Source organism: Rhinoderma darwinii, chromosome 4 (assembly GCF_050947455.1).
Source record: "Rhinoderma darwinii isolate aRhiDar2 chromosome 4, aRhiDar2.hap1, whole genome shotgun sequence".
Taxonomy (NCBI): domain Eukaryota; kingdom Metazoa; phylum Chordata; class Amphibia; order Anura; family Rhinodermatidae; genus Rhinoderma; species Rhinoderma darwinii.
In genome coordinates, this window is record NC_134690.1 from 299,007,859 (window position 1) to 299,029,642 (window position 21,784).

General features: G+C 39.9%; 1 protein-coding gene across 4 annotated transcripts in view; it reads left to right on the top strand.

The window, feature by feature from the left end:
* ADAT2 (adenosine deaminase tRNA specific 2) overlaps positions 1-21,784 on the top strand; it is an 85,098-nt gene that overhangs the window by 9,570 nt on the left and 53,744 nt on the right. For all 4 annotated transcript variants that reach the window (XM_075862659.1, XM_075862662.1, XM_075862660.1 and 1 more), the window contains exon 2: positions 16,024-16,101. In XM_075862659.1, the coding sequence (XP_075718774.1) occupies positions 16,042-16,101 (60 nt within the window). In that variant the 5' untranslated portion in view covers positions 16,024-16,041. The remainder of the gene's footprint in view (positions 1-16,023; positions 16,102-21,784) is intronic.

The window sequence follows — 21,784 nt, forward strand, 5'->3', positions numbered from 1 at the left end:
CATGCAAAACGCTGCGTTTTTTCCGCGCACAAAACGCACACGCTCGTGTAAATCGGGCCTTAAAGTAATAAAACAAAACACAATCGATCTGTTCCCTTATCAAGTCCTTTTATTATTGAAAAAAAGAAATAAACCATACACATTTGGTATCGCTGCTTCCGTAACAGCCTAAACTATAAAAATATTAAGTTATTTATTCCACATGGTGAACGGCGTGAAATTAAAAAAAAAAAAAAATCTATACCAGAATTTCTGTTTTTTGGTCACTTTGCCATACAGATATCGGAATAAATAGTGATCAAAAAGTCGCATATTTCCAAAAATGGTACCTATATAAAATATAGCTCGTCTCACAAAAAGCAAGCCCTCATACAGCTCCGTCGACTAAAAAATGAAAACGTTATGGTTCTCACAGCATGGCGACATAAAAAATGCATTCTTCTTACAAAAGTAATTTTATTGTGCAAAAAGTTGTAAAACATAAAAAAGTGCTATAAATTATGTATCGCCGGAATCGTACTTACCCGCAGAATAAAATTAACATATAGTTTATAACGCATGGTGAACGCTGTATTAAAAAAAGTAAATAAACGATGGCAGAATTGCCGTTTTTTTGGTCACCTTGCCTCCCAAAAAATAGGATAAAAAGTGATCAGAAAGTCGCATGTACCCCAAAATGGTACCAATAAAAACTGTAGCTCGTCCCGCAAAAAACAGCCCTTATACCACTACGTCTATGAAAAAATAAAATTAGTTAAGGCTTCAATAAGTAAGAAATTAAAAAATATGCAGTTGTGCAGCCCGAGGGGAATATTTCTTCTGTTTCAAGAGGCAAATTATCAAGGCCCTGGGAACCAGGAAGGGGAGGGCCCAAACATATCTGCTGGATGCGAGGGTGCCCGTATTATACCAGGACAACACTTTCCAGCAAAATTCCCCAAACTGCAAAGGAGCGGAGTGTGGACCAAAAGGGGGATAAGTAAAGACACCATTTATCAGCGCGACACTGGCCTCTGCAGAAAGGATTGCTTCACAGCGTAACGCACATCTATGGATTTTTTTTTTTAACCCAATTATTATACCACCTGGCTATGCCTCTGATGTACTCTGCCCAGCTTACATTGCCCCCACATTATAAACGGAAACACCAGCAATACTCAAACAAAACTACTACCAAGCAAATCTACGCTCCAAAAGCCAAATGGTGCTCCCTCCCCTCTGAACCCTACAGCGTGCCCAAACAGCGTTTTACTTACGCATATGTGGCATCGCCATACCCGAGAGAACCCTTTTAACAATTTTTGTGATATCTCCAGTGGCATAAGCTGGGCACAACATATTTTCCACTGAAATAGCATATCTAGGAAAAAATTACAATTTTTACTTTGCACCATCCGCAGCGCAATCATTTATGTATATCGGCATATCTATGGGAAAAATAACATTTTCACTCTGCAACATTGAGTGCACACTAATTTCTGCAAAACACCTGTGGGCTTAACATGCCCACTACACCCCTAGGTGAATCCCTTGAGGGGTGTAGTTTCCAAAATGTGGTCACTTCTGGGGGTTTCCACTGTTTTGGTCCCACAGGGGCTTTGCAAATTCGACATAACGACCAGAAACCAACCCAGCAAAATCTGCACTCAATTGCCAAATGTGAGGTATTGTATTACTCGGGAGAAATTGCTTTACAAATTTTTTCCCCTTTAGCCCTTGTGGAAATGTTAAAAAAATGAGCTAAACCTACATTTTTTTTGAAAAAAATTTAGATTTTAATTTTTACGGCGTAATTCCAAAAATTTCTTAAAAAAATCTGTGCGGTCAAAATGCTCACTATACATCTAGATAATTTCCTCAATGGGTGTAGTTTCCAAAATGGGGTCACTTGTGCGGGGTTTCCACTGTTTTGTCCCCTCAGGGGCTTTGCAAATGCGACATGGCGTCCACAAACCATTCCTGCTAAATTTGAGCACCAAAAGCCAAGTAGCGCTCTTTCCCTTCAAAGCCCTGCCGTGCGTCCAAACAGCAGTTTATGACCATATATGGGATATTGTTTTACACGGGGGAAATTGCTTTACAAATGTTGCGGTGCTTTTTCCACTTTAGTCCTTGTGAAAATTAGAAAAACTAAGCTAAACCTACGTTTTCTTTGAAAAAATGTAGATTTTAAAACTGTCCGTGTTACAAAAAAAAAAATTGATAAAAAATGAATTTCTGCAAAAAAAAATGAAATTTGTAAATTTCACCTCTACTTTGCTTTAATTCCTGTCAAATGTTTAAAGGGTTAAGAAACTTTCTAAACGCTGTTTTGAATACTTAGAGGAGTGACGTTTTTAAAATGGGGTGACTTATTGGGTGTTTCTAATATATAAAGCCCTAAAAGCCGCTGCACAACTGAACTGGCCCCTGTAAAAATAGCCTTTTGAAATTTTCTTGAAAATGTGAGAAATTGCTGCTAAAGTTCTAAGCCTTGTAACGTCCTAGACAAATAAAAGGATGTTCAAAAAACGATGCCAATCTAAAGTAGACAAATGGGGATTTTAATTAGCAACAATTTTGTGTGGTATAACTGCCTGTCTTACAAGCAGGTGCATTTAAATGTAGAAAAATGCTAATTTTCATAATTTTTCACTAAATGTTGGTGTTTTTCACAATTAAATACGAAATGTATCGAGCTAATTTTGCCAGTAACAAAGTCCAATGTGTTACGAGAAAACAATCTCAGAATCGCTTGGAAGGGTAACAGCATTCCGACGTTATTACCACATAAAGTGAAACATGTCAGATTTAAAAAATGAGGCTCTGTCAGGATGGTCAAAAGAGGGAAGGAGTTAAAGAGGCTCTGTCACCACATTATAAGTGCCTATACACTATCTCCTACATAAGGAGATCGGCGCTGTAATGTAGGTGACCGCAGTGCTTTTTATTTAGAAAAACGTTCTATTTTTACCACGTTATTATCAATTTTAGCTTTATGCTAATTAGTTTCTTAATGCCCAAGTGGGCGTGTTTTTACTTTAGACCAAGTGGGTGTTGTACAGAGGAGTGTAGGACGCTGACCAAGCAGCGTCATGCACTTCTCTCCATTGATTTACTCAGCGCATAGGGATCCTGCTAGATCAGTATACTTGCTGGTATAATCTAATAACAGTCCAGTATCCATTTATTTCACGTTTGGTATTCTTGCTTTAAGCAAATACATAGTTAAATATGTCATTTCCAATACAGATATAGTTTTTTTGTCCTTTTATGTCTTTCCATATAAACACATTTCCTAATATGATTTGTTTTGAAATGTTGCAGTCTAAGTAACAAAACGTACCCCAAAAACATACCAATAGGGAATTTAGATTGTGAGCCCTAATGGGGACAGTAAGTGAGGAGCTCTGTACAGCGCTGCGGAATATGTTGGCGCTATATAAGTAACAGAAATAAATAAATAATAAGTAGGTCCCCAAATTTTGGGCTTATTATTCTCTGTTATCCATCATTTACTAATTGTCCGAATAAAATTACCATCCAAAGGTAAATATTTACCCTGCACCTAAACATAACCCCTATCCGCACGAGTAAGTAACTGTACGTCGTTGCGGGAGGTTACTTCCCGCACGAGGACGTACAGTTACTGAGTTTTTCCCGGTGCACACTGTCGGCGACAGTGTGTACTGGGAACCGGGAGGTCAGCTGTCGCCGACAGCTGACACTCCACTCTTGCCGACCAGCGGTCCTTTGCCGCTAATTTCGGCGATCGGTTGCAATCGCCGAATTTTGGGGATTTCTAACATATCGGCAGACCCCGGTCCGAAATCGCGGGGTTTGCCGATAGTTAGTATGGCAAACGGAAGCCAAACAATGGCTTCCGTGTCTGTCATGGACGTTAGCCCATCAGGACCAACCTTCGGCTGGTCCTGATAGGCTTCCTGTCAGAGTGACAGGAAGTCACTGTGTCGTTCCTGATGCACACTGTCGGCGACAAGGTGTGCATCGGGAACTTGGAGATCAGCTGTCCCCGACAGCTGACACTCCAGTGTTGCCGATCAGTGGCTCATCGCTGCTGATTTTGGCAATTAACCCGTTACATGCGGGGCTCAATTGCGATCTCCGCATGTAGGGGGTTTGTAGCACATCAGCAGCCCCCATGCAATTGTGGGGGCTGCTGATGCTTGTGATGGCATCCGGAGGCCAGGCAACGGCCTCCGGGAATGCCATGTGTGGAAGCCTATGAAGATCAGCCTCAAACGACCCAAACTATGAAACTATAATGTTAATTTTTCCGCACGGTGAACGCCGCAAACAATATAAACGGAAAACTATGTCAGCTATTTTTTGGTCACCATCCCTCCCAAGATCTAGAATAAAAAGTGACCAAAAAGTCGCATTTACCCCAAAATAGTACCAATAATAACTACAACCCGCCCCGCAAAAAAAAGACCTCCCACAGCTTTTTTGACCAAAAATTAAAAAAGTTACGGCTCAGAATAGCGTGTCTCAGAAAATAAATTATTTTATAGAAACGTAATTTTATTGTTGAAACGCTGCAGAACGTAAAAAAAACTATACACATATGGTATTGGCGTAATCGTACCAACCTGCAGAATAAAGTAAAACGTAATTTATTGCGCACGGTGAACGCTGTAAGAAATAAAGAATTTAAAGCGCCAAAAATCGCTGTTTTTTGGTCACCTTAGCTCTAAAAAAGATCCTGTGGGGTCAAAATGCTCACTTTACCCCTAGAAAAATTCTTTGAGGGGTGGTAGTTTCCAAAATAGTCACTTTTGGGGGGTTTCCATTATTTTGGTCCCTCCGGGCGGTGCAAACCCGACATGGCACTGAAAACCAATCCAGCAAAATCTGTGCTCCAAAATCCAAAAGGCGATCCTTCCATCCTGAGCCCTGCTGTGGCTCCAAACATCAGTTTACGACCACATATGGGGTATTGCCGTAATCGGGAGAAATTGCTTTACAAATGTTGGGGTGCTTTTTCTCCTTTATTCCTTGTAAAAATGAAAAGTTTCTATGTTTCCACAGAAAAATAGGTGATTTTCATCTTCATAGACTAATTCCACTAAATTCTGCAAAAAAACTGTGGGGTCAAAATGCTAACTATACCCCTAGAAAAATGCCTTGAGGGGTGTAGTTTCCAAAACGGGGTCACTTTTGGAGGTTTCGATTGTTTAGGTACCACAAGACCCCCTCAAACCTGACATGGTGCCTAAAATATATTCCTAAAAAAAGGAGGCCCCAAAATCCACTGGGTGCTTCTTTGCTTCCGAGACCTGTGCTTCAGTCCATTAGGACACTAGGGCCACATGTTGGATATTTCTAAAATCTGCAGAATCTGGGCAATAAATATTGAGTTGCGTTTCTCTGGTAAAACCATCTGTGTTACAGATTTTTTTTTTTATTTCAAATGAATTTCGGCAAAAAAAATGAAATTTGTAAATTTCACCTCTACATTGCCTTAATTCCTGTGAAATGCCTAAAGGGTTAAGAAACTTTCTGAATGTGGTTTTGAATACTTTGAGGGGTTCCGTTTTCAAAATGGGGTGATTTATTGGGACTTTCTAATATAGAAGGCCCTCAAAGCCACTTCAGAACTGAACTAGTCCCTGAAAAAAATGGCCTATTGAAATTTTCTTGAAAATATGAGAAATTGCTGCTAAAGTTCTAAGCCTTGTAACGTCCTAGAAAAATAAAAGGCTGTGAAAAAAAAATGCTGCAAACATAAAGTAGACATATGGGGGATGTTAACTAGTAACTATTTTGTGTGGTATAACTATCTGTTTTACAAGCAAACACATTGAAATTTAGAAAAATTTTAATTTTTGCTACATTTTGAAGTTTTTCGCAAATAAATATTGAATTTATCGACCACATTTTTTTCACTAACATAAAGTACAATATGTCACAAGAAAACAATCTCAGAATCGCTTGGATAGGTAAAAGCATTCAGGAGTTATTACCACATAAAGTGACACAGAATCCAATAAGATTTTTGTTTTTATTAGTTTTAGTAGATGGCACATAAATAATCCATATAATGAATTCATACCACAAACGATGGATTCCAAGTAGACCCATTTATTTTACCGTGGCGAATTACAAAAAGCCTTTACAGGTTCGACTAATGTTGCCTAGTAATATCGTATTATGTCTGGGACCCCATGCCTCCCATTCGCAACAATGCAAGTTTTTTTTAATTTATTCTCTATTTTCTTAGCCCATATAAAATGTAGGATTCATTGGGACTCCCTTAGGCCCACAGTTGGAATTTTTAATGGGACACATCTAAAATCATATAGAATCAGAAGGAGCATATTTTATTTTTATGATATTTAACCCCTTCAGCACTGAGCCTTCAGGACGAAGCCGATTTTTCAAATCTGACGTGTCACTTTATGTGGTAATAACTCTGGAATGCTTTAACCTATACAAGCGATTCTGAGATTGTTTTCTCGTGACATATTTTAATTTATGTTAGTGAAAGAAATTGGTCGATAAACTCAATATTTATTTGTAAAAAACACTTGTAAAAGATTTAGAGAAAATATTCAAAAATGTGCATTTTTCTAAATTTAAATGTATCTGCTTGTAAAACAGATAGTAATACCTCACAAAGTACTTACTAGTTTATATTTCCCATATGTCTACTTAAGTTTGCATCATTTTTATGAACATCCTATTATTTTTCTAGGACGTTACAATGCTTAGAACTTTAGCAGCAATTTCTCATATTTTCAAGAAATGGCTATTTTTTTCAGTGACCAGTTCAGCTCTGAAGTGGCTTTGAAGGCCTTATATATTAGAAAGTCCCCATAAATCACCCCATTTTAAAAACTGCACCTCTCAAAGTATTCAAAACAGCATTCAGAAAGTGTTTTAACCCTTTAGGCGTTTCACAGGAATTAAAGCAATGTAGAGGTGAAATTTACAAATTTCATTTTTTTTTTTGCCAAAATTCATTTGTAATACATTTTTTTCTATACCACAGAAGGTTTTACCCAAGAAATGCAACGCAATACTTATTTCCCAGATTCTGCAGTTTTTAGAAATATCCCCCATGTGGCCCTAGCGTGCTAATGGACTGAAACTCCGGCCACACAAGCTAGGGAGCACCTAGAGGATTTTTGGTCCTCAATTTTTTAGAATATATTTTAGGCACCAGGTTTGAATAGGTCTTGTGGGGCCAAAACAGTAAAGACCCCCCAAAAGTGACCCCATTTTGGAAACTACACCCCTCAATGAATTTTTCTAGCAGTATAGTTAGCATTTTGAACCCACAGTTTTTTTGCTAAATTTATTTGAATTAGGCCTCATGCACACGACCGTATTTTTTCCCACCCGTAAATACTGGCATAAATACGGGTCCGATGTCACACGTATTCGACCCGTTTTGTACCAGTATTTACGGACCCGTGCCCGTAAATATGGGTCCGGTGTCACCCGTATTCCACCCGTATTTACGGGCACGTTTTTGGCGGCAAAATAACACTGCACTAATCGGCAGCCCCTTCTCTCTATCAGTGCAGGATAGAGAGAAGGGACAGCCCTTTCTCTAATAAAAGTTAAAGAAATTCATACTTACCCGGCCGTTGTCTTGGTGACACGTCCCTCTCTTCCCATCCAGCCCGACATCCCTGGATGACGCGGCAGTCCATGTGACCGCTGCAGCCTGTGATTGACCTGTGATTGGCTGCAGCGGTCACATGGGCTGAAACGTCATCCAGGGACGGCCAGGACGTCGGGCCGGATGTCGAGAGGGACGCGTCACCAAGGCAACGGCCGGGAGACCGGACTGGAGGAAGCAGGAAGTTCTCGGTAAGTATGAACGTCTTTTATTTTTATTTTTTTACAGGTTGCTCTTTATTCTGATCGGTAGTCACTGTCCAGGGTGCTGAAAGAGTTACTGCCGATCAGTTAACTCTTTCAGCTCCCTGGACAGTGACTATTTACTGACGTCGCTTAGCAACGCTGCCATAATGACGGGTGCACACATGTAGCCACCCGTCATTACGGGAGCTCCATAGACTTCTATGGACTGTCCGTGCCGTTATTACGGCCTGAAATAGGACATGTTCTATCTTTTTCAACGGCACGGGCACCTTCCCGTTAGAAAACGGGAAGGTACCCGTGGCAATAGAAGTCTATGAGCCCGTTATTACGGGTCGTAATTACGACCCGTAATAACGGGAGTTTTTACGGTCGTGTGCATGAGGCCTTAGTCTGTGGAGATGAAAATCCACTTTTTTTTCTGAAATAACATAGAAACTTTTAATTTTTACAAGCAATAAATTAGAAAAAACACCCCAACATATGTAAAGCAATTTCTTCTGATTTTATAGCAATACCCCATATTTGGTAATAAACTGCTGTTTGGACAGCAGGGCTCAGAAGGGAAGGAGCGCCATTTGTTCTTCTTATTTTGCTGGAATAGTTTTCAGTGCCGTGTCGCGTTTGCAATGCACTGGAGGCACCAAAACAGTGGAAACCCCCCAAAAGTGACCCCATTTTGGAAACTTCACCCCTCAAGGAATTTTTTTAGGGGTAAAGTTAGCATTTTGACCCCACAGTTGTTTTGCTGAATTAAATGGAATTAGTCTGTAAAGGTAAAAATCTACTGTTTTGCTGAAAAAACGTAGACGTTTTTAATTTTTACAAGACATAAAGGAGAAAAAGCCCCCAACATTTGTAAAACAATTTCTAATTTCTAGTAATTAACCCTTTCCAGACTGATCCATGTTTTGCTTTTTCTTTTTAATTTTTCCCTCCCCGCTTTCCGAGAGCCATAACTTTTTTATTTTTCCCAAAAAAATAGAGTGGTGTGAGGGCTTAGTTTTTGCGGGACGAGCTGTTGTTTTTATTGGTACCATTTTTTGGTACACACAACTTTTTTAGCACTTTTTATTACATTTTTTGGTAGAACCAAGGTGACCAAAACAGCGATTTTGCCGTTTTAAATTCTTTATTTTTCACTGCTTTATTTTTCACAGTGTGAGTTAAGTAATGGTATATTGTAATAGTTTGGACTTTTATAGACGTAGTGATACCAATTTTGTGTATTTTTTATTTTTTTTTACATTACTTTAGAAATATGTGAAATGCTTTTTTTTTTTGGACTTTAAATATTTATTTATTTTTTTCCACTAAAGATAACTATTTACTTTTGTTTTTACACATTTTATTAGTCCCCATAGGAGACTTGAACCAGCGATCGTTAGATCACTGGTAGAATACACTGCAATACTAATGTATTGCAGTATATTGTTATTTTTACATGCTCCTGTAACCGCGCGATCGCTGTTTCTGTCCGTTAGTCCCGGGTGTCCGCTGTAATACACAGCTGACACTCGCAGCGTATGGCGCGGGCTCAGTGCGTGAGATGCTCCATACATCACCCCGACATGCTATTAAGTCATGGTGCGCGAAAGGTTTCATGCGCAGCGGATGGTGCAAAGTGAAAATTAAAATTTTCGACTGATGTGCCATTTTAGTGCACTATATGTTGTGCTCAGTTTGTGCCACAAATAACACAAAAAAAATATTAACCGGGTTCTCCCGGGTATGGTGATGCCATATTGGTGGATGTAAACGGCTGTTTGGGCACGCTGTAGGACTCAGAAGGGAGGGAGCGCCATTTGGCTTTTGGAGCACAGATTTAGCTTGGTAGTAGCTCTGGCGTTTTGCTGGTATTTCAGTTTATAATGTGGGGGTACATGCAGGCTGGGCATAGTAGAGGGGGCGTAATAAGAGGGTATAATAATGGTGTAAATAATTTTCCGCAGATATGTGGCCAGTGTCGCACTTATAAATGGCGCCCGATCTTATCCGCTTTTGGAACACTGCACATTTTGCATCGCTATATTCTGGGAGCCAGAACTTTTTTTTCACCACCGGAGCCGTGTGAGGGCTTATTTTTTGCGGGACAATCTGTAGTTTTCATTGGTACCATTTTGGGGTACATGCGATTTTGTTGATCACTTTTTATTCCATTTTTCGGCAAGCAAGGTGACCAAAAACCATCAATTCTGACAATGACTTTTATTTATTTTTTTACGGCGCTCACCCTGGGCTATAATTGACCATTATATTTTATTCTGCGGCTCGATACGATTACGGCGATACCATATGTATATCGTTATTTTTACATTTTGCAGCGTTTGCGCAATAAAAGAACGTATAAAATAAACTATTTTTTTTGTCACCATATTCTGAGAGCCATAACTTTTTTATTTTTCAGACAAAAAAGCTGTTTAAGGGCTTGTTTTTTGCGGGACGGGATGTAGTTTTTATTGGTATCATTTTGGCGTACATGCAGCTTTTTATTGTATATTTTGGGTGGGGTGGTGACCAAAAAATAGTGATTCTGGCATTGTTTTTCGTTTATTTTATTTACTTTGTTCACCGTGCGAGACAAATAATATAGTTTTATAGTTGGGGTCGTTACAAACGCGGTGATACCAAATATGTGTAATTTTTTTTACTATAATAAAAGACTTATAGGAAAAAAAGCAGTTCTTGTTTATGTCACTTATAACTTTTATTTTTACACTTTTTAAATATTTTTATTCTTTTTGTTACTTTTTTTACTTGTCCCACTAGGGGACATTTAGACTTGCAGCTCTGATCGCTGCTGGAATACATTACACTACCTATGTAGTGTAATGCATTCCAACTGTTACTGTGACGTGACAGTCACACTGACAGGAAGCCTACGACGACCAGCCTCCGGCTGGTCCTCCTAGGCTTCGGTACATGGCAGCCCGGAAGCTATTGTCTGGCGTCCGGTTGCCATGGGTACCATCGCCAGCCCCCGTGATTTCACGTGGGGTCTGCTGATCTCGGCTAAACTCCTTAAAAGTGGCGATTGGAATCGACCACCGCATCGAAGGGGTTAACTGCCGAAATCAGCTGCAATGGGCCGCTGATCGGCAACAGGGAGTGCAGGGCAGACACCCTACACAGTTAACCGCCGCTGCGGTGTAGCGCCGTGCGGCGGTTAACTTTCAAAGCACTGACGTAACTGCACGTCGAGGTGCAGTTACGTCAAGGTGCTGGAAGGGGTTTTAATCTAGCAATCCAAGAGAATAAGCTACTATCTACATTCTTAAGCTCTGATTTTACCCAAGCAATTAGGGCGGATTCACACGAACGTGAATTGCGTCCGTTCAGGTCGTGTGGTTTTCACATGGCACGCATGGACCAATAGAAGTCTATGGGCCAGTACAGACAGTCCGTGTTTTTTGCGCAGCGTTTGTACGCTGCGTAAAAAGCGCGACACGTTCAATATCTCTGCGTATTTCGCGCATCACGCACCCATTGAAGTCAATGGGTGCGTGAAAACCACGCAGGTCGCACGGAAGCACTTCCGTGCGAACTGCCTGTTTCGCGCAACAGCTGTCAAAAGGATGAATGTAAACAGAAAAGCACCATGTGCTTTTCTGTTTACAAACATCCAAATGGCGTGTCATAATGATGGCGGCTGCGCGAAAAGCACGCAGCCGCGCATCATATGATGCTGCCTCACGGAGCAGGTAAGTGGCTTTTGCGCAGGCAAAACGCTGCGTGTTTTGCGTGCGCAAAAACGCCACGGTCGTCTGAATCAGCCCTTAGTCTAATGCTATTAAGTTTCATGATTAGTTCAGGAGTATAGGACTTTTGTATATCTAGATACAAAAAAACATCTGGATCACAGTTGAAAGAGAACTCCTATTTGAGAGCACATTTGAGAGAAAATTTGTCACTTGTTGACACCTCAGAATATGATTTGATTCTTTTTTGGGGATTTCGCAGAGACCTTATAGAGTCTGTGCATAAAGTCACTATGTCATCCGCATACAAACCTAAGACAAAGTTTTCGGAGCCACATTTGATTCCCTGCTTATCTTTATTTACACTAATTGCCTGGGCTAAGGGTTCTATCATTCGGTTGAAAATTGAGGAGAGGGGTCAGCCCTGACGAGTGCCATTTGATATACTAAATGGATTAGACCGAAATCCAGCACTCTAAACCCTTGCTGTAGGACTATTATACAAAGACAACACTGCCTGGAGAAACGAGCCAATGAACCAAAACCTAAGCATGGACTCCTCTAGGAACCCCCAGTGCACCCTGTCGAATGCTCTTTCAGCATCTAAAGATAAGAAAGCACTAGGGTGTCCTGAAGCAGACGCTAGCTGAACCAAGTTAGTCACCCCGCCTCATTGGATTTCTAGTTTGATTACCAGGCATAAAACCTACTTGGTTAGGATTAATCAGACTATCCATTACCATAAACAGTCTTCTCACTAAAAACCTGGAGGGTTTGGTTTCCCAAGTGGAGTCGCTTTTGGGGGGGTTTCCACTTTTTTTTTCGGGCAGGCGCTTTTCAAATGCGACATGGCACCCAAAAAACCACTCCAGCAAAATTTAAACTCCAAAAGCCAAATGGCGCTCCTTCTATTCTGAACCCGGCCGTGTGTCCAATCAGCAGTTTATGACCACATATGGGGTATTGGCGCACTTGGGAGAAATTGCTCTACAAATGTTAGGGTGCTTTTTCGCGTTTATTCCTTGTGAAAATTAATAAATCAGAGCTTTAAACAAACAAGATTTTATGTGAAAAATTTAGATTTTCATTTTCTCGGCCTAAATCCAATAAATTCAGCAAAAAAAGCTGTGGGGTCAAAATGATCACTATACACTTAGATGAATTCCTTGAGGGGTTTAGTTTCCAAAATGTTTTCTGTTGTAGGGTGTTTCCTATGTTTATGTTTAGGCACCACAAGACGTATTCAACCCTGACATGGTGCCTAAAATATATTCCAATAAAATGGAGGTCCCAAAATCCACTAGGTGCTCCTTTGATTCTGAGGCCCGTGTTTGAGTCCATTAGCATACTAGGGCTACAATTGGGATATTTCTAAAAACTGTAGGATCTGAGCAATATATTAAGTTGTGTTTATCTGGAAAAACGTTCTGTTACAGAAAAAAATTATTAAAATGGAATTTCTTTAAAATAATGAAATTTTTAAATTTCACCTTGACTTTGCTTTAAATCCTCTAACACCTAGAGCATTAAGAAACTTTCTAAATGCTGTTTTGAATACTTTGAGCAGGTGCAGTTAGATGCAAAATAAGGTGATTTTATGAGGGGGGGGTTTCTAATACATAGCCCTCTTAACCCCTTCCCGACATTTGACGTATCCATACGCCAAAGTCGGGTAGGGGAAGTATGGAACGGGCTCACGGACTGAACCCTGCTCCATACGATGCCGGTGACAGCTGTTTGTTACAGCCGACAATTCAGAGTAACGAGCGATCCTGCTCGTTTAACTTGTTAAATGCCGCGGTCAATAGCGACCGCAGCATTTCAATTGTTAGAAAGAGGGGGCGACCACGTCTAACAGTTCATCGCACCCCCTGCAATGCAATCGCGGGGTGGCGATGGTTGCTATGGCTGCCCGGGGGCCTAATGAAGGCCCCCAGGTCCGCCATCTTTGTGCTCCTATTAAGCCCTGCCTCCGGCAGGGCCTAATAGAAGCCGGTCAGAATCACAATATACTGCAATACATTAGTATTGCAGTATATAGTGCAAGCGATCTAACGATCGCTGGTTGAAGCCCCCTAGGGGGACTAATAAAAAATGTGTAAAATAAAGTTGTTTTTTTATGTAAAAAAATAAATTAAAAGTTAAAAAAAAAACCTTTTCCCATTTTCCCCCTAGAGCCTAGTAAAAAAATAAATAAATGACCATAATTGGTATCGCCGCATCCGTAAACGTCTGAACTATTACAATATATCATTATTTAACCCGCACGGTGAACGCCGTAAAAAAACCAAATTGTAAATGCCTGAATCTCTATTTTTTTTTTGGTCACATCATCTCCCACACAAAATGAAATAAAAAGTGATCAAAACATCGCATGTACCCCAAATTGGTATAATTAAAAACTACAGCTTATCCCGCAAAAAATAAGCCCTCGTACCACTTAATCGACGAAAAATAAAAAAGGTATGGCTCTCGGAATTTGACAACACAAAATAAATTTTATTTTTTACACTTGTAAAAGTAGTAAAATATAGAAAAAACGATATATGTTTGGTATCGCCGTATTCGTGTTTACCCACAGAATAAAGTTAACATGTTGTTTTAATTGCATAGTGAATTCCGTAAAAACAACGCGCAAAAAACAATGGAGGAATTACAGTTTTTTTTAAATGCTCTACCCCACATATTTTTGCCCGTTTCGTAGTACATTATATGGGCACAATAAATGGTGCTACGAAGCACTAGAACTCGTCCCGCAAAAATCAAGCCCTCATTGGACTATATCGACAGAAAAATAAAAAAGCTAAACAAAAATAAAAATCTGAAACAGGACTGCGGCAGGAAGGGGTTAAAAGCATCTTTTCAACTGAACTGGTCCCTTAAAAACAATTTGGAAATTTTCTTGAGGATCTGAAAAATTGTTGCTATGGTTGTAGCCTTGTAATGTCCTAGAAAAATAAATGGACGTTCAAAAAGTGAATCAATCTTAAAGTTGACATTTTAAAGAGGCTCTGTCACCACATTATAAGTGCCCTATCTCCTATATAAGGAGATGGGTGCTATAATGTAGGTGACAGTAATGCTTTTTATTTAGAAAAACTATCTATTTTAAACCACTTTATGAGCGATTTTTAGCTTTATGCTAATGAGTTTCTTAATGCCCAAGTGGGCGTGTTTTACTTTAGACCAAGTGGGCATTGTACAGAGAGGAGTGTATGACGCTGACCAATCAGCGTCATGCACTTCTCTCCATTAATTTACACTGCACTAGCGATATAGTTTTATCGTTATGTGCATCTACATACACAAACACTAACATTACTGTAGTGTCCTGATAATGAATATACATCACTACCAGCCAGGATGTGATGTTTATTCAGAATCCTGACACTTCTGAATCTTTTCTGTGAGATTCCAGCAAGGAAAGCATAATCTCGTTTGAAATGACAGGTTACATTGTAATCTCGCGAGATTACGCTTGCCTTGCTGGAATCTCACAGAAAAGATTCAGAAGTGTCAGGATTCTGAATAAACATCACGTCCTAGCTGGTAGTGATGTATAGTCATTATCAGGACACTGCAGTAATGTTAGTGTTTGTGTATGTGGCTGCACATAGCGATATAACTATATCGCTATGTGCTGTGTAAATGAATGGAGAGACGTGTATGATGCTGATTGGTCAGCGTCCTACACTCCTCTGTACAACGCCCATTTGGTCTAAAGTAAAACACGCCCACTTGGGCATTAAGAAACTCATTAGCATAAAGCTAAAAATCGCTCATAAAGTGTTTTAAAACAGATCGTTTTTCTAAATAAAAAGCATTACTGTCACCTACATTATAGCGCCGATCTTCTTCTTATATAGGAGATAGGGCACTTATAATGTGGTGACAGAGCCTCTTTAACTGTTTAAATGTTTACTAGTAACTATGTTGTGTGTTCTATCTTTCTTACAAGCAGATACATTTAAATTTAGAAAAATGCTAATATTCTCTTAATTTTGTTGTTTTTCACAAATAAACACTGAATGTATCGAACAAATTTTACCACTATCATAAAGAACAATGTGTCACAAGAAAACAATCTCAGAATTGCTTGGATAAGTAAAAACACTCCAAAGTTATTATCACGTAAAGTGACACATGTCATATTTTTAAAAAATGGGCTGTGTCCGTATGGCCAAAACAGGATTTATTTATTTTTTTCATTTTTATGGGGTTATTTTATTTTTTTCCAAATCTCTCTTCAAACCCCCCCCCCCCTTTAAATAAACAAAAAAAAGTCAAGGACTACAAATAGTTTTTTCATATGTATCTCTTGTTTAAAATTCACTGGTTTTGACTACTTAAAAAAAAATTTAATAGTTGTAGATCAGTGACTGCAGAACACAGGCGATTGGATGGTATATAATATATTAAAATGATGATGTATTCTTTTGTTTTTGGCAAGCATTAATTTTATTCTATACTAACTATAATTTACCTATTTTAGTGACTATTATATGGGAAAATGGAGCCACAAGAGATGACTGAAGAGATGAAAAGTTGGATGGACAAGGCCTTTCAAATGGTATGAAATTAAAACCGAAACAGGAGAGCACATTTTTTCAGGAAGGCTTCACTTTTCAATTAAATCACCCATGTGATAATGTTTTTCAAGAAAAAATTTAAAAACATGCAACAAAATATGTCCTTCCAGAGGATACAAGTCAGGTAGTTAACTGAGTATTGGGTTTTTACTGTACTCGCAATTATCAGATGGGAAGTTTAACCCCTTAATGACCGCCTATACGTGTTTTCACGGCGGCATTAAGGGTACTTATGCCAGAGCGCCGCATTTTGACGGCGGCGCTTTGTCATAAGATAACACCCCCGGGAGGCGCTTAATCTCCGTGTACTCTGCTACGGAGGTAGCTGAGGCATCGGAGCACAGACCGAGGATCGTTTTGTCCGGTCTCCGGTCACGTGATCGTGTAAAAACAGCAGCGGTTAGTTCTCTCTCTTCTCTCTGAGAATATATTCTGTTAGAGAAGAGAGAAATGGTCAAAATAAGGGCCAGCACCCCCTATTAGACCCCCGATCCCCCCCGCCCTGTACCTGATAATTAAAATGGCGTGACTGACTATCATGTCACAATGACAGAACACATTACACTACGTAGGTAGTGTAATGTGTTCAAGCAGCGATCAGAGCTACAAGTCTAAGTGTCCCCTAGTGGGATAAGTAAAAAAAAAAGATGATAAAAATGTTTTAAAAAAGTGTAAAAATAAAAGTTATAAGTTACATAAACAAAAAATGCTTTTTTTCCTATAATAAGTCTTTTGTTATAGGAAAAAAATTAACACATTAAAAAAAGTACACATATTTGGTATCACCGCGTTCGTAACGACCCCAACTATAATATTATTTTTCCTGCACGATGAACAGCGCAAAAAAACAACGCTAGAACCACTATTTCTTTGTTCACCACCCCTCTCAAAATATACAATGAAAAGTGATCAAAAAGTCGCATGTACGCCAAAATAGTACCAATAAAAACTACAACCCATCTCGACAAAAAACAAGCCCTTACACAGCTTTTTTGAATGAAAACTAAAAAAAGTTATGGCTCTGAGGATATGGTGACACAAAAACTTACCGTATTTTTCGGACTGTAAGACGCAGTTTTTAGCAAGAATAAATCTTGCTAAAAAGTCCCTGCGTCTTATAGTCGGCAGTCAGGGGACCCGGCGGTGCCGGGCCCCCTGACCGCTCCTTACTTAACCCCTTCTCGACCCGTGATGTGCCAGCACATCATCAAGCGGGGAGGGGATGATGTATGGAGCGGGCTCACGCGCTGAGCCCGCTCCATACACTGCAGGTGTCAGCTTCTGACACGCTGCACTAACGGCTAGAAACAGTAATGGCGCTGTTCCTGGTCGTTTAACTAGTCGCTATTGACCGCGGCATTTAAATTGGTTTTCCTATGAAGGACATTTATGACATATCCACAGGATATGTCATAAATGTCAGATAGATGCGGGTCTCACCTCTGGGACCCGCATCTATCTCTAGAACGAGGCTCCTTAAGCCACGTTCTATCTTACCCGGCTCCGCTGTCTTCCGGCAACTTCACTTCCTGGTTACATGTTCGAGTTACGCAAACAGCGTAACTCGCTGAGCTACGCTATTTCCGTAACTCCCATAGAACTGAATAGTAGTTACGGAAACAGAGTAGCATGCTACACTGCTTCTGTAACTGCCATTCACTACTATGGGAGTTACGGAAATAACGTAGCTCAGCGAGTTACGCTGTTTCCGTAACTCATCCATGTATTGCAGTGTATTGTACCAGCGATCTAATGATCGCTGGTTCAAGTCCCCTAGGGGAACTAATAAAATGTGTGTGTAAAAAAAAAAAAGTCTAATACATTTTACTAAAGTTAAAAAAAAACATTTCCCATTTTTCCCCAAGCACAATGTAAAAATAATAAAAAAATTGGTATCGCTGCATCCGTAAAAGTCCGAAACTATTACAATATAGCATTATTTGACTCTCACAGTGAACAGTGTAGAAAAAACAATAAATTAAAACCCCAGAATCGTTGTCTTTTGGTCACCATAGCGCTAAAAAGAATGAAATAAAAAGTGATAAAAAAAATCGTATCTACCAAAAAATAGTGCTAATAAAAACGACAGCTCGTTCCGCAAAAAATAAGCCCTCACACAGCTGAAACGATGGAAAAATATAATTTATGGCTTTATGTGGTGAAACTGAACAAATTATTATTATTATTTTTCAGAATTTAAATGCATCTGCTTGTAAAACAGACGGTTATACCACCCAAAATAGTTACTAGTTCACATTTCCCATATGTCTACTTCAGATTGGCATCGTTTTTTGAACATTCTTTTATATTTCTTGGACGTTACAAGGCTTAGAACATAAACAGCAATTTCTCATATTTTTAAGAAAATTTCAAAAGCCTTATTTTTAAGGTACCTCTTCAGTTCTGAAGTGGCTTTGAGGGGCCTATGTATTAGAAACCCCCATAAAACACCCCATTTTAAAAACTAGACCACTCAAAGTATTCAAAACAGCATTTAGAAAGTTTTTTAACCCTTCAGGCATTTCACAGGAATTAAAGCAAAGTGGAGGTGAAATTTGCAAATTTCATTTTTCTTGCTGAATTTCAATATTATTCATTTTTTTTCTGTAACACAGAAGGTTTTACCAGAGAAACACTACTAGATATGTATTGTCCAGATTCTGCAGTTTTTAGAAATGTCCCACATGTGGCTCTACTGCACTCGTGGAATAAAACACAAGCCCTAGAAGCAAAGAAGCACCTAGTGCATTTTGAGTCCTCTTTTTTTATTAGAATATATTTTAGGCAGCATGCCAGGTTTGAAAAGGTGTTGAGGTGTCAAAACAGTAGAAATCCCCCAATAGTGACCCCATTTTGGAAACTACACCCCTCAAGGAATTCATTTATGGTTGTTGTTACCATTTTGACCGCACAGTTTTTTCACAGCACGTATTTGAATTGGGCTGTGAAATGAAAAAAATGACATTTTTTCCAATAAAATGTCATTTGTGATCAAAATTTCTTATTTTCACAGGGAACAAAATACCCCATTTTGTTGCCCAATTTGTCCTTAGTGTGGCAATACCCCATTTGTGGTGATAAACTGCCGTTTGGGCCCATGGGAGGGATCAGAAGGAAAGGAGCGCTATGTGTTTGTTGGAGTCCAGGTTTTGCTGGATTGGTTTTCGGGTGCCATGTCGCATTTGCAGAGCCTCAGAGGTATCAAAGCAATGGAAACCCACCAGAAGTGACCCCATTTAGGAAACTACACCCCTCAAGGAATTCATTTATGGGTAATGTGACCATTTAGACCCCATAGTTTCTTCACAGAACTTATTTGAATTAGGCTGGGAATTTAAAAAATATATATTTTTTCCAATAATATGTCATTTTAGCTCAAAAATTCTTATTTTCACAAGAAATAAAACACTCCATTTTGTTGCCCAATTTGTCCTGCATGCGGCAATACCCCATTTGTGGTGATAAACTGCCGTTTGGGCCCATGGGAGGGATCAGAAGGAAAGGAGCGCTATGTGTTTGTTGGAGTCTAGATTTTGCTGGTTTGGTTTTCGGGTGCCATGTCGCATTTGCAGAGCCCCAGAGGTATCAAAGCAATAGAAACCAACCACAAATGACCCCATTTTGGAAACTACACCCCTCAAGGAATTCATTTATGGGTGTTGTGACCATTTTGACCCCATAGTTTTTTCACAGAACTTATTTGAATTGGGCTGGGAATGAAAACAAAATTATTTTTTTCAAATAATATGTAGTTTTGGCTGAAAATTTCTTATTTTCACAAGAAACAAAATACCCCATTCTGTTGCGCAATTTGTTCTGAGTGCTGCAATACCCCATTTGTTGTGATAAACTGCCGTTTGGGCCCATGGGAGGGCTCAGAAGGAAAGGACCACCATTTGGCCTACTGGGGATTTTCTACTGCGAAGTCATGCATGCAGAAGCACCTGAGGTACCAGTACAGTTGAAACCCGCAAGAAGTGACCCCGTTTTAAAAACTACACCCTTAAGGCATTCATCTAGAGGTGTAGTGAGCATTTTGACCGGAGACCTACACCCCATAAACTGTAATGTGGGTTCTCCCGGGTATGGCAATACCCTACATGTGGCTGTTATCAGCTGCCTGGGCACACAGCAGGGCTCAGAGGGGAAAGACGAGGGGGGATAAGCTGTGCGGAGTGCATCAGGGTAAGTAAAATTGGGGTAAATTATAAACCAAGGGATGTATAATAAATTTTAAAACACTCTTTCATACAGAGCTCTGGTTATTCGGGACACGTGTCACATTGATATATTGTGTCATCCCTTATCGCCCTCTTATAGCAGACTTTGCACCTCTTTTGACTTTTTCCCTTCTTGCCAGTTTTGGGGAACTTCTCCTGGAAAGTGTTGCCGCCCTGGTACGATGCGTGTGGCCCCGCTTCCAGAAGTGCTGGGTGCCCCCCCTTCTTGGTCCCTAAAGATTAGGTTCTTGATAATCACCTCTTGAAATTCCAGGAAAGTTCCCGTCTGGCCTGCACTTCGACGTAGCACGTACACATTGTACAATGCCATCTGTATGATGTGCCCGGCCAGCTTCTTATACCACACCGTATGGCGCTGTAGGGCTTCAGGATTTGATCTGACAAGTCCATCACTCCCATTGTAGTCCAGGATGCAGTCTGGTTTGGGGGTGGCCTTTCCTTCATATATCCTAAACCTGTAGGTATACCCTGATGCACTCTCGCACAGCTTATACATCTTCACGCCATACCTTGCCCTCTTACTCGGCAGGTACTCGCGGAATTGAACCCTCCCTTTAAAATGTACCAGGGACTCATCAATAGAAATACACTTCTCGGGGGTGTATGCTTGGGATAACCGGGCACTGAAACAGTCTAATAGAGGTCTCCGTTTATACAAACGGTCAAAACTGGGGTAATCTCGGGGTGGGCACGGCTCATTATCAGTATAATGTAAGAAGCGAAGTATTGCCTCATTTATTTATTTTTTTAGGTTACAGTTCCGTTCTGAAGTTGCTTTGAGGGGCCCATATATTAGAAACCCCTATCAAACACCCCATTTTAGAAACTAGACCCCTCAAAGTATTCACAACAGCATTTAGAAAGTTTATGAACCCTTTAGGTGTTTCACAGGAATTTCGAGCAAAGTAGAGGTGAAATTTACATATTTTTTTTTGTCAGAAAATCCTCTTTATACCATTTTTTTTATAACACAAAAGGATTTATCAGAGAAACGCAACTTAATACGTATTGCCCAGATTCTGCAGTTTTGAGAAATATCCCACATGTGGCCCTAGTGCGGTAATGGACTGAAGCACCGGCCTCTGAAACAAAGGAGCACCTAGTGGATTTTGAGGGCTCTTTTTTATTCGGCACCATGTCCAGTTTGAAGAGGTCTTGTGGTGCCAAAACATTGGAAACCCCCCAAAAGTGACCCCAATTTGGAAACTAGACCCCTTGAGGAATCCATTGTACTTTTTCATGGGGTGCATGCGGCTTTTTGATCAGTCTTTATTCTATTTTTAGGTGGCGTGGTGACTAAAAAACAGCAATTCTACTATTGTTTTTTTATCCTATTTTTTTTACACCGTTCACCGTGCGCTATAAATGACATATTCACTTTATTCTGCGGGGCGATACGATTACGGCGATACCATATGTTTAT